General features: G+C 46.2%; 1 protein-coding gene across 1 annotated transcript in view; it reads right to left on the reverse strand.

The window, feature by feature from the left end:
* LOC134910171 (sulfotransferase 6B1-like) overlaps positions 1-18,367 on the reverse strand; it is a 61,071-nt gene that overhangs the window by 10,707 nt on the left and 31,997 nt on the right. Inside the window, exons 5-6 of the mRNA XM_063917896.1 lie at positions 17,040-17,134; positions 7,130-7,286 (exon numbers count right to left, since the gene is read on the reverse strand). Coding sequence (XP_063773966.1) covers positions 7,130-7,286; positions 17,040-17,134 — 252 coding nt within the window. The remainder of the gene's footprint in view (positions 1-7,129; positions 7,287-17,039; positions 17,135-18,367) is intronic.

The following is an 18,367-nucleotide window of genomic DNA, read 5'->3' on the forward strand; positions in this document are numbered from 1 at the left end:
TCTCAGGTAAGCCTGATGTGGAGGATAAATGGGAACATGTGAATAGGCATCCTTTATGTCCACCGAAACCATGAAATCTCCTTCCTCCAGACTGGAGATCACTGCCCTGAGAGACTCCATTCTGAATTTGAACTTCAGGTAGAAATTTAGAGATTCCAGGATTAGGATTGGTCTGACTGGACCACGAAGAAGCTTGAATTAAAGCCTTCTCCCTGTCGTGATGGGGGAACCAGGATAATGACTTGATTCTGACACAACTTTTGTATAGCCTCGCTTACTACCTCCCTGTCCAGAGGAGAAACTGGTAAGGCCTATTTGAAAAATCGGCAAGGAGGAACGTCTTGAAACTCCAGTTCGTACCCTTGGAACACTATTTGTAAAACCCCCGGGTCTAGGCCCGAACTAATTCAGAACTGACTGAAGAGTTTTAGACGTGCCCCCACCGGTGCGGACTCCCGCAAGAGAGCCCCCGCATCACGCGGTGGATTTAGCAGGAGCAGGGTAAGACTCCTGCTCCTGCGAACTCGACAAGGTTGTTGATCCTTAACCTCTTCCCCTCCCTCTACTACCAAGGATGGAAGAGCCTCGCCCTCTTCTGTATTTATTGGGCCGAAAGGACTGCATTTGATAGTGGTGCGTTTTCTTTTGTTGCTGAGGAACATAAGGCAAGAAATATGACTTACCCGCAGTAGCTGTAGATACCAAATCATCGAGGCCATCCCCAAACAAGACACCATCTTTATATGGGAGAGACTCCATATTTTTCTTGGAGTCTGCATCAGCATTCCATTGGCGAATCCACAATGCTCGCCTAATCGAGACCGCCATGGCATTGGTTTTTGATCCCAAAAGGCCAATATCTCTTGCAGTTTCCTTTAGGTATGCTGCAGCGTCCTTGATATAACCCAGCGTCAAGAGGATGCTATCCCTATCCAGTGTCTCTATGTCAGATGACAAGTTATCTGCCCACTTTTCAATAGCACTACTCACCCACGCAGATGCAATGGCAGGTCTGAGCAGCGTACCTGTGGTCGCATAAATGGATTTTAACGTAGTTTCTTGCTTACGATCTGCTGGGTCCTTAAGGGCCGCCGTGCCCGGTGCTGGGAGAGTCACCCTTTTAGACAAATGTGACAGGGCCTTGTCCAAAATGGGGGGTGACTCCCACTTTTCCCTATCCTCAGAGGGAAACGGATAAGTCACCGGAATCCTTTTAGGGATTTGAAACTTTCTGTCAGGGTTTTCCCAGACTTTTTCAAATAGAGCGTTCATGAGAGGGAGGAACGTCACTTCCAGTTTCTTTTCTTTATACATACAGACCCGTTTATCAGGACCAACAGTGTCCTCAGTGATTCGCCATACATCTTTAATAGCCACAATCATGTACTGAATGCTCTTAGCCAATTTCAGATCTAATCTGGGATCACTATAGTCGACACTGGAATCAGTGTCCGTGTCGGTATCAGTGTTAACCAACTGGGCAAACGAACGTCTTTGTGACCCCGAAGGGTCCTGGACCTGCGATAACACATCCTCCTTACTGATATGAGTCCTATTCGCATTCAAGACATTCACCCTGTGTCCCAAATACAGTCTCCTCCTGGGAAGAGCACTCAGCCTCAGACATGTCGACACACGTGTACCAAACACTCACAGACACACCGGGCTTATAAGAGGACAGACCCACAGTAAAGTCTGTTAGAGGGACACAGAGAGGATTTGCCAGCCCACAACCCAGCGCCAACAACAACCCTGAAAACACTAAATAATGCCTCAGAAGTTGTAGCGCTTTTCTGTCAATATATTGTACCAAAAACTACTGCGCCCCCCCCCCCCCCTGTTTTGCACCCTGATAGTTGTCAGACAGTGGAAGGGAGGACCAGCGTCTCTACAGCCTTGTGAGAGGAAATGGCGCCGAGCAGTGAGCTGAGGGAGTGAGGAAGCAGTCCGTAATGGCGCGCTTCTGCCCGCTCCTAAATAAATAATTATACTGGCGTCCTCTCTTACCAGGTCAAATTGAGGATTTTATGCTGCCCAGGGCGCCCCCCCTGCGCCCTGCACCCTGCAGTGCCTGTGATTTGTGTGGAAGCATGGCGCGCAGCGTCTCGCCCGCCGCGCGGTACCTCATAAAGCCGTCACTGAAGAGAAGTATTCTTTCTTCTGCTACTCACCTGTCTTCTGACTTCTGGCTCTGTAAGGGGGTGACGGCAGGCTGCGGGAGTGAGCATCTAGGCGTACCCAGTGATCATCACCCTTAGGAGCTAATGTTGTCCTGTTAGCCAGAAGCAGAGCCTTTGAACTCACTAGAAATAGGTCATACCTCTCTCCCCTAAGTCCCACGAAGCAGGGAGACAGTTGCCACTTGCCAGCAGCCTCCCTGAAAATAAAAAACCTAACATAAGTTTTTTCAGAGAAACTCAGTAGAGCTCCCCTGTAGTGCATCCAGTGTCACTGGGCACAATTCTAAAACTGGAGTCTGGAGGAGGGGCATAGAGGGAGGAGCCAGTTCACACCCTTTCAAAGTCTTAAAGTGCCCATGTCTCCTGCGGATCCCGTCTATACCCCATGGTTCTAATGGTGACCCCAGCATCCTCTAGGACGTATGAGAAAGGGGTATAAATTTGAGCTAAAGCCAGATCATTAGAATGCTTTAATTATGTTTAATCCCTACAATACATAGGCAAAAAAATAAAAAATTACTAAAAATCAGTGGCAGTCAATATTCTGATATTGCTAAACACTATGTAGTATAAACTAAGCCACATGGAAGGGCGTAGCTACAATAGGTGTAGGGGATTCGGCTGCTATGGGGTCCGAGCCATCTCTGGGACCTAGGCACTTCCCCTGCAGCTAGTTGCTGTTTTTACCTCGTAGAAGTATGCTACTGCTCATTTCTCCTGAGTCCTTTCTAATGCTGGGAGGAGGCATGGCTGAGTCTGCAGGGACATCACTGTTCATGTCTCTTATGTCTCCACATCAGTGGCGTAAGTTTGTCTCAGTTGCCCGGAGGCAAGAAAAATATTGGTCCCCCCCCCATGTATATAATTTACTCCTGCATAGTAAGCCTGCAGATTCTAACTATATGAAGCTACTACAAAACCATTGCAACTAGGCAGATCTAAGTAGGGGTCCAGCCACACGCTACATAGATCTGCTCAGTCCCTCCCAATGCTGAATATTTCTCTGACAATTATTTTGCAAGTGTCATATCCAGGATTAGAACCTACAACCTATTACACTGGAAGCATGCACCTTACTGATGGAGATATCTGCTGTTGCATAGGAAGTATGAGAATTCTAACTATATGAAGTTACTTGTAATTGTCAGAGAAATAACTTCATATAGTTAGAATTCTCATGTTTCCTTTATAGGAGCAAATAGTTCATCAGTAAGGTGTCTGCTTCCAGTATATCTATAATAATGAGGGTGTGATTTGTAAGGTGCAGTGACTAGTGGGAAAGTTGGCTAAAGAAGAGATACCAGCTGTTGTCAATTAACTTAATTTATTAATGTTGCTGAACACACGGAACAGGAGGAGAGGTGCCCCCCTTCAAAGCAGGAGCCCAGCGGCAGGTGACTCTGTTGCCTCCCAGAGTTCTGCCTCTGCTCCACATTAATGTCTCCTCCCAGCGTCTGTGAGGAGACATGAGACAGAGCTGGCCGGGAGAGCAGATGTGCTAACAGTAGGCTTACCATACTATCCCTTTAAACCAGGACACTCAATTATACAGGTTCTGTGGCTGGCTGACTTCAAAACTGCATTTCACCCGATTTTATTCAGCCACAGAACCTGTGTAATCCATGAGTGTCCCAGTTTAAAGGTATAGTATGGTGAGCCTAGCTAACAGGTAAAAAAGCAACTAACAGAAAGCAGCAAACGGGACCCCAAAGGTGAGTGCCCACCCACAGCAGGTAGTCCACTTTAGGGGGTCTTTAAATAGTCAGGGTGGGGCATTTTTGAGTTGTCCACTGGAAAGAGGTGTGGGGGGTGGGGGAGGCTGGAAAATCACGCTATGAGGCCTCAGTTGTCATAGCTACGCCCCTGGCCACATGTATTCAGGAGGCTTTACAGATATATTAATGGAAAAATAACAGGTTCAGATAAATGACACAGAAAAGTCCAAGGGAGAATTAATTGATATTATTATGGGGGAGATTCAAATGTTTGAAAAGTCATTTGGGAGTCTGTTTTTTCCTATCTAATAGACAGGAAAAAAACCGACACCCAACCGACTTTTCAATCATTTGAATCTCCCCCAGTATGTTGCCTTCCAAGAAGCACTAAACACAATGCTTTGGGGGATATTTATGAATAAACACTAGATGGGAAACTGTTGAAAAAGTGCAACAAATCAGATGTTAGCTATCATTTTCTAAAGTAGAAAAATACTCTGATTGGTTTCTGTCGATTACAGCATCTGACATACAGTTACCCATGCTGTATCTTTCATAACTGTCCCAGAGTATATTTTATATAACTGTTTATCTTGACTAGAAGACCTGCTGTTCCTATATACAGTACTCTGATTCAACTATAATTCAAAATTACTATTCTACTATGGTCATGTAAGTTTGTTAATTTACTCTCAATTCTTAATGGAAATAAGACAGATGTCCATAATCACTTATGTTTCATACTTTCATCTAAAATTATATAGAGAAATGCAGATAAAACTCCTACTAGAATGATTTATATTTCTTTCCTAGATATAGTTTGGTCTTTTAGACCTTCTATACAGGTACAGTAGGTACTATACAGTGCATCCGGAAAGTATTCAGAGCGCTTCACTTTTTCCACATTTTGTTATGTTACAGCCTTATTCCAAACTGGAATAAATTCATTTTTTTCCCATCAAAATTCTACACACAATACACCCTAATGACAATGTGAAAAAAAAGTTTTAGATTTTTGCAAATTTTTGAAAACTACAAAACTAAGAAATCACATGTACATAAGTATTCACAGCCTTTGCTCAATACTTTTGTTGATGCACCTTTGGCAGTAATTACAGCTTCAAGTCTTTTTGAATATGATACCACAAGCTTGGCACACCTATCTTTGGGCAGTTTCACCCATTCCTCTTTGCAGCAGCTTTCAATCTCCATCAGATTGGATGGGCAGCATTGTTGGTGCACAGCCATTTTCATATCTCTCCAGAGATGTTCAATCGGATTCAAGTCTGGGCTCTGGCTGGGCCACTCAAGGACATTCACAGAGTTGTCCTGAAGCCACGCCTTTGATATCTTGGCTGTGTGCTTAGGGTCATTTGTCCTGCTGAAAGATGAACCGTTGCCCCAGTCTGAGGTCAAGAGTGCTCTGGAGCAGGTTTCCATCCAGGATGTCTCTGTCCCTTGCTGCATTCATCTTTGCCCTCTATCCTGACTAGTCTCCCAGTTCCTGCTGCTGAAAAACATCCCCACAGCATGATGCTGCCACCACCATGCTTCACTGTAGGGATGGTATTGGCCTGGTGATGAGCGATGCTTGGTTTCCTCCAAACATGGCGCCTGAGGTCAAGAGTGCTCTGGAGCAGGTTTCCATCCAGGATGTCTCTGTACCTTGCTGCATTCATCTTTTCCCTCTATCCTGACTAGTCTCCCAGTTCCTGCTGCTGAAAAACATCCCCACAGCATGATGCTGCCACCACCATGCTTCACTGTAGGGATGGCATTGGCCTGGTGATGAGCGATGCTTGGTTTCCTCCAAACATGGCGCCTGGCTTTCACGCCAAAGAGTTCAATCTTTGTCTCATCAGACCAGAGAATTTTGTTTCTCGTGGTCTGAGTGTCCTTCAGGTGCATTTTGGCAAACTCCAGGTGGGCTGCCATGGGCTTTTTACTAAGGAGTAGCTTCTGTCTGGCCACTTTGCCATACAGGCCTGATTGGTGGATTGCTGCAGAGATGGTTTTCCTTCTGGAAGGTTCTCCTCTCTCCATAGAGGAATGCTGTAGCTCTGACAGAGTGACCATTGGGTTCTTGGTCACCTCCTTGACTAGGGCGCTTCTCCCCTGATCGCTCAGTTTAGATGGCCAACCAGCTCTAAGAAGAGTCCTGGTGGTTTTGAACTTCTTCCATTTACAGATGATGGAGTCCACTGTGCTCATTGGGACCTTCAAAGCAGCAGATATTTATTGTGTACCCTTCCCCAGATTGGTGCCTCCAGACAATCCTGTCTCTGAGGTCTACAGACAATTCCTTTGACTTCATGCAGGCTTTGTGCTCAGACATGCACTGTCAAGTGTGGGACCTTATATAGACAGGTGTGTGCCTTTCGAAATCATGTCCAATCAACTGAATTTACAGTACCACAGGTGGACTCCAATTAAGCTGTAGGAACATCTCAAGGATGATCTTATGTACATGTGATTTCTTAGTTTTTTATTTTTAATACATCTGCATAAATTTCAAAAAACTTTTTTCACGTTGACATTATGGGGTATTGGGGGTCATTCCGAGTTGTTCGCTCGTTATTTTTTTCTTGCAACGGAGCGATTAGTCGCTAATGCGCATGCGCAATGTCCGCAGTGCGACTGCGCCAAGTAAATTTGCTATGCAGTTAGGAATTTTACTCACGGCATTACGAGGTTTTTTCTTCGTTCTGGTGATCGGAGTGTGATTGACAGGAAGTGGGTGTTTCTGGGCGGAAACTGGCCGTTTTATGGGAGTGTGTGAAAAAACGCTACCGTTTCTGGGAAAAACGCGGGAGTGGCTGGAGAAACGGAGGAGTGTCTGGGCGAACGCTGGGTGTGTTTGTGACGTCAAACCAGGAACGACAAGCACTGAACTGATCGCAGATGGCGAGTAAGTGTGGAGCTACTCAGAAACTGCTAAGAAGTGTCTATTCGCAATTCTGCTAATCTTTCGTTCGCAATTTTGATAAGCTAAGATTCACTCCCAGTAGGCGGCGGCTTAGCGTGTGCCAAGCTGCTAAAAGCAGCTTGCGATCGAACAACTCGGAATGACCCCCATTGTGTGTAGAATTTTGAGGGGAATAAATGAATTTATTCCATTTTAGAATAAGGCTGTAACATAACAAAATGTGGAAAAAGTAAAGCGCTGTGAATACTTTCCAGATGCACTGTATATATTTTCCGAAAGTAACTAATGCATCTAATAATTTTACTAACCTTTTCGGAAGAATGCCCCTCCTATTTTTCCATGAGTATTACCGGAATTCTCTTTCATAGATTTAAAAGAAGTTTTGTTTTGAACGTACTCTACTTGCTCATCTGTCATAGATAGCCCATAGAAGTCTGCTATTTTCCTTATTTCTGCAGGGAAGTCCTTCAAGAGAATTAACAGCCAATTATAACAGATTATTGGGTTAAATTTAAAAATGTAAGAAATACGTGTGTGTGTGTGTGTGTGTGTGTGTGTGTGTGTGTGTGTGTGTGTGTGTGTGTGTGTTTTTTTACAGAAAATAACAAACCTACAGTGACTGTTAAGGGGGGTACTCACGGAGCGATATTCTAAGCAATCTGACTAGAGTGCTTAGATTTTAAGCATGATCGCTCCGTGTGTACCCTCTACAGCGATAGCGATGCGCAGCCCCGCGCATCGCTATCGCTGGTGCTAGATTTCTAGCTGGGTGAAATGAGCGCCCCCCCCCCCCCCTCCTGTCTCACCCCGCACGCTCAGCACACATCGCGCTGTGCTGAGTGGTGGGAGAGATGTGTGCTGAGCGGTTCGCTCAGCACACATCTCTCCCAGATCGGCCCGTGAATATGGGCCTTTAGAATTATGGGGTCTATGTACTAAGCCTTTAAGAAAGATAACATGGATGATAAAGTACCACCCAATCAACTGCTAACTATTATTTATCAAACACAGGCTTTAACATTGCACTTAGTAGCTGATTGGCTGGTACTTTATCTCCATTAACATTATCTCTGTCCAAGGCTTAGTACATAGACCCCATTATTGTAAATGTTCCTTAATTTCTAGGTACAGGTACAGAATTTCCACTGAAAATATTTATTCCCAAAAATGTGTCTTATTATTCAACGCTGACTAACTGCACAGTACATCCTTGTTTTACTATATTTTATATGTGATTCTTGACAATTAATTACACGTCCATTGAGAACAATATTGTACATGATATTTATATCTAAATAACAAAGTGGCCCTGGAAACTATTTTTGAAATGTTGGCAAGTATACCCATATGTTACCAGTATTGGTTAATGACAATGGTGTGACTTTTGTCCCATATTCTGGGCATCTGTTTAAGGTTGTGTATGCTTTTGTTTTACTCTAGCTGGGGGCCTTGAGAGTATTAATATAATATATTACTACCCCATCTGTGTCACCCCTGTCTGTCTGCCCCTCCCCTTTAAAATGTAAGCTCTCGTGAGTACTGTAGGTCCCTTTCCCCCCATGCGCTTATCCTTTTCTTGCTTTAATAATCCTCAACTGCCCAAATCCCGCAGTTTTTTGGCCACCTTGGAACGGGTGGTCTTCAGTATGCCGGCGGTCAGGCTCCCGGCGACCAGCATACCGGCGCCGGGAGCCCGACAGCCGGCATACCGACACTTATTCTCCCTCGTGGGTGTCCACGACCCCCCTGGAGGGAGAATAAAACAGTGTGGTGCGCGAAGCGTGCCACCGTGCCCGTAGCGTGGCGAGCGCAGCGAACCCACAAGGGGCTCATTTGCGCTCGCCACACTCTCGGTAAGCCGGCGGTCGGGCTACCGGCGCCGGTATGCTGGTCGCCGGGAGCCCGACCGCTGGCATATCGTAGTGAATCCCTTGGAACTTATCTCTATGTTGTTTACTGGTGTAGTTATGCTTAGTTACCCTGTACTTGTCCTGTATTGTCTTCATCTGTAAGTCACTGTTTTCCTATTTTGATTATGTGCATATGTACTCTGTAATTGGGAACCCTGTAATTGGGAATGTAGTTGCGGAACCCTTGTGGCGCCATATAAATAAAGGATAATAATAATAATTAATAATAAATCAACACAAGAACAGTCAAGGAAAGGCCACTGTTCAATGTTGCTATCCACATAAATTTCTCATGCACAGAACAAAGGATATTTAGTCTACGTTTCTGAATATGCAGAATAATAGTTGAATTGTAGTGTTACAACGTCAAGTGTTCAACCTTTGTATTTTAGATACATTGATAAATAATAGAGCAAAGGTATCACCCCTTTGTTAATAACCATGGGCCTAATTCAGACCTGATCATAGCAGCAAATTTGTTAGCATATGGGAAAAACCATGTGGGTCATTCAGATCTGATCGCACGCTAGGTTTTTTTGCTACGCTGCGATCAGATCAGAACTGCGTATGCACTGCAATGTGCAGGCGCGTCGCACGGGTATAAAGCGTATTGTTGCTGTGCGACGGATTGTACAAAGAATCCATTCGCACGGGTGAGCGTAAGAAGATTGACAGGAAGAAGGCATTTGTGGATGTCAACTGACCGTTTTCTGGGAGTGTTTGGAAAAAAGCAGGTGTTCCCAAGCGTTTGCAGGGCCGGTGTCTGACGTCAATTGCGGGCCCAGACAGGCTGAAGTGATCGCAGTGGCTGAGTAAGTTCTGGGCAACTCAGAAACTGCACAAAACTTTTTTGTAACGCTAGGCTGCACATGCGATCGCACACTTGCAATGCAAATATACACTTCCCTATAGGCGCCGACTATCTGCACGCAGCAGTGCAAAAAACCCAAGCGTGCGATCAGGTCTGTCACGATCCGGGTATCTGGACGCCATTACTTACCATTCAGATGCCTCCTAAGGCTGGCTCAGCGTTCCAGGACCGGATCCCGCTGTTCCTGAGTTTCCACATGCAGAATGTCAGAGTGGTGATTTCATCAGCCGCGGCCTCCGCTGTGCCCGCGTGGTTAAATGTGCGCTTGTCAGTCTGGCGTCTCCTGTCTCCTGTGGCCGGCGTCGCCATTACTGTTTCAATTCTCACATGGATTACTAACCAAACTTCCCTCCGAGTGTCTGCATGGGCGCAGCCATCTTGGATTTTGTCATCTGATCATTTCCACCAATCTGCTGTCTGTATTGTTGATTTGCATAATTGCCTAGCCAACCCCTTCCTTGCTGCAGGTATAAGTAAGCTGTGCCTGAGCAAGGAAGGCGTCAGTGCTTTGGTTGTCTAACCTAGTTCCAGTTTGTCTCTCTCCTGTGGTTGTCTTCCAGGTTCCAGCTCCTGTCTCCAGACTTCTGCTATAGAGACCCGCACCAGCATTCCATCTGCGGTGTAGCCTGACTCTCCGATCCATTCTGGACTCACCTGTTTCCAGTTACAACAATCACCTGCTTCCAGCCCAGCTTCCAGCAGTGTACAGCTTCTCTTAAAGGGCCGGTGTCCTTTCTGCAGTTTACCACTCTCCACCGGTATTATTATTTCACTGCTCTCAAACTCCAAACTTCATTATTATTTCATCGCTCTCAAGTTCGTTTATTATTTAACTGGTTCCAGCCAGTATCCACTCCGTACCAACAACAGTCTGGTTCCAGCCAGTATCCACAGCAGCCGTTTTATCTTCAGCAGCCCAGCCTTTCCTGGAACACCAGCTGGTACGATCCTGGGTTCTCTCCATTGCTACAGTCAGGCCTGGTAAGGACTTTCCAACTAGAAGATTATAAGAACTGTCTCACACTACCAGTGCCTGTGGCCCTTGCCACCCTGTAGTACCCAGGAATTGTATTTATCCTCTGTTGACTTTTATGTTTCCTTTACTGCTGCTGTGTTACGGAGTTTGTCATAATAAACATCATTGACTTTTATCCTGGTTGTCGTGGTCACGCCTTCGGGCAGTTATTCTACATGTTACTTACATGTCTAGGGGTCTGATACAACCTCCCAGGTTCCGTTACATCTCAGCCCCTACAACTGAGGCTGCCTCCCGTCAGCTCAGGCCCTCAGTTGTGACAGTAAGCACTGACTTAATGAATCCAGCCGGAGACCAGGATCAAGCGACCAGGCCGATGCAAGAACTGGCAGCCCGACTTGAACATCAGGAGGCTGCACAGGGCCACATCATCCGCTGTCTCCAGGATCTCTCTACACGGCTGGATGGGATTCAAACGACCCTCCGTGGACCTGGCACGTCCGGTGCGTCCACTACAGTGACACCAGCTGTAACCCCACCCACCTTACCCATTTCCAGTCCACATCTTCATCTTCCAACGCCAGCAAAATGTGATGGATCTCCAAGGTTCTGCAGGGGATTTCTCAATCAATGTGAAATCCACTTTGAGCTTCTACCTGGCAATTTCTTCAGTGACCGTACCAAAATTGCCTATATCATCTCCCTTCTCAGTGGCTCAGCCCTTGACTGGGCATCACCTTTATGGGAGAAGTCTGATCCCCTGCTATCCTCCTATACTGACTTTGTAGCTACATTCAGGCGCATCTTCGACGAGCCAGGCCGGATAACATCTGCTTCATCTGAGATTCTCCATTTACGCCAGGAAACACGTACTGTGGGACAGTATCTTATACAGTTTAAAATCCTGGCATCCGAACTGGCATGGAACGACGAGGCCCTGTATGCTGCATTCTGGCATGGCTTATCAGAACGCATCAAGGATGAGTTAGCTACCAGAGACTTGCCCTCTAAGTTGGATGAGCTAATTTCTCTTTGCACGAAGGTTGATCTACGTTTCAGAGAGAGAGCAACCGAGCGAGGAAGATCATCTACTCCTAAATCTTCTGCTCCTCCTCCTCGTCAACCATCTCCATCCAAGGATGAGCCTATGCAAATTAGTCGTTCCCGTCTATCTCCCGCTGAGCGCCGAAGACGTCTCTCTGAGTCTCTCTGTCTCTACTGTGCAGCTCCGTCGCACACTATCAATGCCTGTCCCAAACGTCCGGGAAACTCCAGATCCTAGCTCGCCAAGGAGAGGGCCGGCTAGGAGTAATGATCTCCTCTCCATCTCCTCATGACTGTAACCTCCCAGTGTCGCTCCAAATTGCTCAACGTTACAGGAACGTCATTGCCCTCCTTGATTCCGGAGCAGCTGGGAATTTCATAACCGAAGCTTATGTTAAACGGTGGTCCCTACCCACCGAGAGACTGTCCTCGTCCATCTCTTTGACTGCCGTGGATGGCAGCAAGATTTTTGACGCAGTCATTTCCTTAAGTACTCTTCCAGTTCGTCTGAGAGTGGGAGTTCTTCATTCTGAGTATATTTCTTTTTTAGTGATTCCAAGAGCCACACATCCAGTGGTTTTAGGCCTTCCATGGCTCCGTCTCCACAACCCATCAATTGACTGGACGACTATGCAAATACTGGCATGGGGTCCCTCCTGTGCTGAGACTTGTTTAGCCAAAGTTCTTCCTGTTTGTTCTTCCTTCCCCAGGTCATCTGATGTTCCGCCTCCTCCATATCAAGACTTCACGGACGTGTTCAGTAAAGCCTCTGCTGATATCCTTCCTCCTCATAGAGAATGGGACTGCCCAATCGACCTCATTCCAGGGAAGGTTCCACCGCGAGGTCGAACTTATCCGTTGTCTCTGCCTGAGACACACTCCATGGAAGAGTACATCAAAGAGAACCTGGCGAAGGGTTTCATCCGACCATCTTCTTCTCCAGCCGGCGCAGGCTTCTTCTTCGTTAAGAAGAAAGACGGTGGTCTGCGTCCGTGCATCGACTACAGAGGTCTGAACGACATTACCGTCAAGAACCGATACCCTTTACCCCTGATTACCGAGCTCTTTGATAGAGTTAGTGGTGCAACTATTTTCACAAAGCTGGACTTGAGGGGTGCCTACAATCTCATCCGAATCCGTGAGGGTGGCGAGTGGAAGACCGCCTTTAACACCCGTGACGGACATTATGAGTACCTCGTCATGCCCTTCGGATTGAGCAACGCTCCAGCAGTCTTCCAGCACTTCGTGAATGAGATTTTCAGGGACATCTTGTACCGCCATGTCGTGGTTTATCTAGACGACATCCTCATCTTTGCTAATAATCTCGAAGATCATCGTTTCTGGGTAAAAGAGGTTCTTTCCCGTCTCCGTGTCAATCACCTCTATTGTAAATTGGAGAAGTGTGTGTTTGAAGTTAAAACCATTCCGTTTCTAGGTTACATTGTGTCCGGTTCCGGACTAGAGATGGATCCTGAGAAACTCCAAGCAATCCAGACTTGGCCTATACCCTTAAGCCTCAAAGGGGTCCAGAGGTTCTTAGGGTTCGCCAATTATTATAGAAAATTTATACGAGACTTTTCCACCATTGTGGCGCCTATCACTGCATTAACCAAGAAAGGTGCTAATCCGTCCAAATGGTCCGAGGAAGCTACACAGGCCTTTCACCTTCTGAAGCAACGGTTCATCTCTGCACCAGTTCTGAAACAGCCCGACACCGACTCTCCTTTTATCTTAGAGGTAGATGCCTCCTCCGTTGGAGTAGGAGCAGTGTTATCCCAGAGGGCCAAAGATGGACATCTACATCCTTGCAGTTTCTTCTCCCGGAAGTTCTCCCCAGCTGAGCGCAACTATGCCATTGGCGATCAGGAGTTGCTAGCCATCAAGCTCGCTCTGGAGGAGTGGAGATACCTGTTGGAGGGAGCTTCCCACTCAATCACCATACTTACCGACCACAAAAATCTTTTATATCTCAAAGGCGCACAATGTCTGAATCCTCGTCAGGCCAGATGGGCACTTTTCTTTTCTAGGTTTGACTTTAAACTCCAGTTCTGTCCGGGTTCTCAGAATCGTAAGGCCGATGCCCTTTCCCGCTCATGGGAGCAAGAAAATGAGTCCGAGTCTGCAGACAAGCATCCTATTATTAATCCGTTGGCATTCTCCACGGTAGGGATGGACTCTACGCCTCCACCAGGGAAAAGTTTTGTTAAGCCAGTTCTAAGGAAGAAGCTCATGCATTGGGCCCATGCTTCCCGTTTTGCTGGACATACAGGCATTCAAAAAACCCTTGAATTTATTTCTAGGTCCTACTGGTGGCCAACTCTGAAGAAGGACGTTATGGAATTTATTGCCTCCTGCCCAAAGTGTGCCCAACACAAAGTCTCCCGCCAGTCGCCTGCGGGGCAACTGGTTCCATTATCTGTTCCCCGTCGACCTTGGACCCATTTGTCGATGGACTTTGTTTCCGATCTACCTATCTGCAACAAGTTTAATACCATCTGGGTGGTAGTTGACCGGTTCACCAAGATGGCACATTTCATCCCTCTCACCGGTCTTCCGTCAGCTTCCAAGTTGGCTCAAGTGTTTATACAAGAGATCTTCCGACTCCACGGTCTTCCTGAAGAGATCATCTCGGATCGTGGAGTACAATTTGTAGCCAAATTTTGGCGAAGTTTGTGTCAAGCCCTCCAAGTCAAGTTAAAGTTTTCCACGGCTTACCATCCTCAGACCAATGGTCAAACCGAGAGGGTGAATCAGGACTTGGAGGCCTTCCTCCGTATATATGTGTCTTCCTCTCAAGATGACTGGGTTCAACTCCTTCCTTGGGCCGAGTTCAGCCACAACAATCAATACCATTCCTCATCTTCTTCTACACCATTCTTCATTAATTATGGATTCCACCCTAAAGTCCCAGAATTCCAACCGCTTCCCGCAACTTCTGTTCCAGCAGTGGATGTCACCTTGCGTCAGTTTTCAAATAACTGGAGGAACGTCCGCGCAGCCCTGCTTAAAGCCTCATTCAGATATAAGAAGTTTGCCGATAGGAAGCGTAGAGCGGTTCCTGCTCTCAAGGTGGGTGATCGTGTGGGGCTGTCCACGAAGAATTTGAGGTTGAGAGTCCCCAGCATGAAATTTGCACCTCGCTACATCGGACCCTTCAAGATTGAACAAGTCATCAATCCTGTTGCCTACAGGTTACAGTTACCATCCTTCTTGAAAATACCCAGGACATTTCATGTTTCTTTGTTGAAACCGCTGATCCTGAATCGGTTTCATTCCGCACTTCCTCCAGCTCCCAAAGTTCAGACTCAACGGGGAGTCGAGTACGAGGTGGCCAAGATTTTGGACTCACGTTTCCGTTACGGTCAGTTACAATACCTCATTGACTGGAAGGGCTATGGTCCTGAAGAACGCTCTTGGACCAATGCCTCAGACGTCCATGCTCCTGCCTTGGTCCGAAATTTCCACGCAAAGTTTCCTTTAAAGCCTAAGAAGTGTCCTGGGGCCACTCCTAAAGGGGGGGGTGCTGTCACGATCCGGGTATCTGGACGCCATTACTTACCCTTCAGATGCCTCCTAAGGCTGGCTCAGCGTTCCAGGACCGGATCCCGCTGTTCCTGAGTTTCCACATGCAGAATGTCAGAGTGGTGATTTCATCAGCCGCGGCCTCCGCTGTGCCCGCGTGGTTAAATGTGCGCTTGTCAGTCTGGCGTCTCCTGTCTCCTGTGGCCGGCGTCGCCATTACTGTTTCAATTCTCACATGGATTACTAACCAAACTTCCCTCCAAGTGTCTGCATGGGCGCAGCCATCTTGGATTTTGTCATCTGATCATTTCCACCAATCTGCTGTCTGTATTGTTGATTTGCATAATTGCCTAGCCAACCCCTTCCTTGCTGCAGGTATAAGTAAGCTGTGCCTGAGCAAGGAAGGCGTCAGTGCTTTGGTTGTCTAACCTAGTTCCAGTTTGTCTCTCTCCTGTGGTTGTCTTCCAGGTTCCAGCTCCTGTCTCCAGACTTCTGCTATAGAGACCCGCACCAGCATTCCATCTGCGGTGTAGCCTGACTCTCCGATCCATTCTGGACTCACCTGTTTCCAGTTACAACAATCACCTGCTTCCAGCCCAGCTTCCAGCAGTGTACAGCTTCTCTTAAAGGGCCGGTGTCCTTTCTGCAGTTTACCACTCTCCACCGGTATTATTATTTCACCGCTCTCAAACTCCAAACTTCATTATTATTTCATCGCTCTCAAGTTCGTTTATTATTTAACTGGTTCCAGCCAGTATCCACTCCGTACCAACAACAGTCTGGTTCCAGCCAGTATCCACAGCAGCCGTTTTATCTTCAGCAGCCCAGCCTTTCCTGGAACACCAGCTGGTACGATCCTGGGTTTTCTCCATTGCTACAGTCAGGCCTGGTAAGGACTTTCCAACTAGAAGATTATAAGAACTGTCTCACACTACCAGTGCCTGTGGCCCTTGCCACCCTGTAGTACCCAGGAATTGTATTTATCCTCTGTTGACTTTTATGTTTCCTTTACTGCTGCTGTGTTACGGAGTTTGTCATAATAAACATCATTGACTTTTATCCTGGTTGTCGTGGTCACGCCTTCGGGCAGTTATTCTACATGTTACTTACATGTCTAGGGGTCTGATACAACCTCCCAGGTTCCGTTACATCTCAGCCCCTACAACTGAGGCTGCCTCCCGTCAGCTCAGGCCCTCAGTTGTGACAAGGTCTATATTAGGCCCCATGTGTACTAAAGGGGGAGCAGATATAACATGTGCAGAGAGAGAGTTAGATTTGGGTGGGTTATAGTGTTTCTGTGCAGGGTAATACTGGCTGCTTTATTTTTACACTGCAATTTAGATTTCAGTTTGAAAACACCCCACCCAAATCTAACTCTCTCTGCACATGTTATATCTGCCCCCCGCAGTGCACATGGTTTTGCCCATTAACTAACAGATTAGCTGCTACATTCAAGTCCGAATTAGGCCACACTGCCCTCTACTGCTAATAAAAGTACAGCAATAATGCATATGTTCTGTAAGTTTTACATACCACCTTCGACACGGCTCTTAACTATCATAAAGGTAGCTGGCAATATGAGAAGCCAGCCCTTGTGACTGGTGAATGAATGGTGTACAGTAACTACTGTATGTTCTTCAATCTGGGTGTCTGATTCTAACAGAAGGTGTTCCCCAGGAAGAGGAGGGTTGAAGTTGATGTCTATTAAAGTTAAACTTTGCTAAGTATACTATATCTATCTGTGGTGGCAATGAAGGATCAAGGGTGCAAATATGTACACAGTTCAATTACATCAGCACCAAAATGAAACTAATAAGTGCTATGCTCTTATCATTAAAATATCTATTATTGTTAATAGTGTTGTAGAAAATACATACTATATAGCAAACACTCACCATTTTCATATCTTCAAATGTAAGTATAAGTACATTCTCATCAGCAATATGTTTCTCCAATCCAAGAACGTAATCAAAATAAGACCCATAAATCACTATAATAGAGGAAACATGCAAACATGCTGTAAAAATGGATTAAACCAAGGGCGTAGCTACCATAGGTGCAGGGAGTGCAGTTGCTATGAGCCCAGAGCTGAGAGGGGCCCACCTTCCCTGTCACAGTTACACGTTATGTACTTTTTTCACCACTGGTTGGTTCATAGGGAGCTTTACAAACTTTTGCCTTGGAGCCTACAATATATCTAGTTATGCAATTGGACCTGCTAATTGTAATAAAATAAACTGGGGGGCATTATAATGTTCATACTGTAATATAAACTGGGGCACTGTAATGTGGCACAATATGAAGTGGAGGCACCATCGGGTGGCGTAATATGAACTGGGGGCACTGTAATGTGGCAACATATTAATTGGGGACACTGTATGTCATGTGGCATAATGTAAACTGGGGCACTACTTCAGTTCATAAAATAATCTAGAGCACTACTATGGTTTAGAAAATGAACTAGGGCACTATTATGGGGCATACAGTTATCAACTGCTACAGAGAGATGTCTCTAGAAGCATTGAGATTGGGCCCCTTCAAATTGCTGCTATGGGGCACACAAAGTTCTGGCTAAGCCCCTGGATTAAACAGATAATTAGCCTCATTATTAACAATATTATAAAACTGCTCAATGTTTTTAAATGCATTTAAAATGCCTATATCTATATTAACAATATTATAAAACTGCTCAATGTTTTTAAATGCATTTATAATGCCTTCAAAGGGAAACATTCTGTTTTCTGAATATATGTATGTTATGCATCCATCAGATTGTAATAAAGGTATTTAATGTAATGTGTCACAGTACTTGATATTATTTTTAAAAACAGACGATCTCTGCGGACAGCAAAGGTGTTGCTACAGTAGGTCCATGTTTTAAAGTACAATGTTTACACAGGGCTGGACTGGTCATCTGGCACTTCTGGCAAAATGACAGAAGGGCCGATGACCTGATGGGTTAGACTGACCACACAGAGACCAGGGCTCGCTGAGCAGTGCAGCTTCCCGGCATTCTGCTTGGCTGCTAGGCATACAGACATGGGGGCGTGCCGTAGAACCACACCCGTGGTCTGTGACCATGCCTCCTTGAAGCGCTCGCGCCTGCAGCACATGCATAACCAGAGGTGTAGCTAGGCGCCATGGTGCCCGGAGCAAGGGCATGTTTTGGCGCCCCCTTCCCCTGTACTGAATTGGGGGCCTAGCCAAGATGTGGTGGCATGTT

The sequence above is a fragment of the Pseudophryne corroboree genome, chromosome 4 (assembly GCF_028390025.1).
Source record: "Pseudophryne corroboree isolate aPseCor3 chromosome 4, aPseCor3.hap2, whole genome shotgun sequence".
NCBI lineage: Eukaryota > Metazoa > Chordata > Amphibia > Anura > Myobatrachidae > Pseudophryne > Pseudophryne corroboree.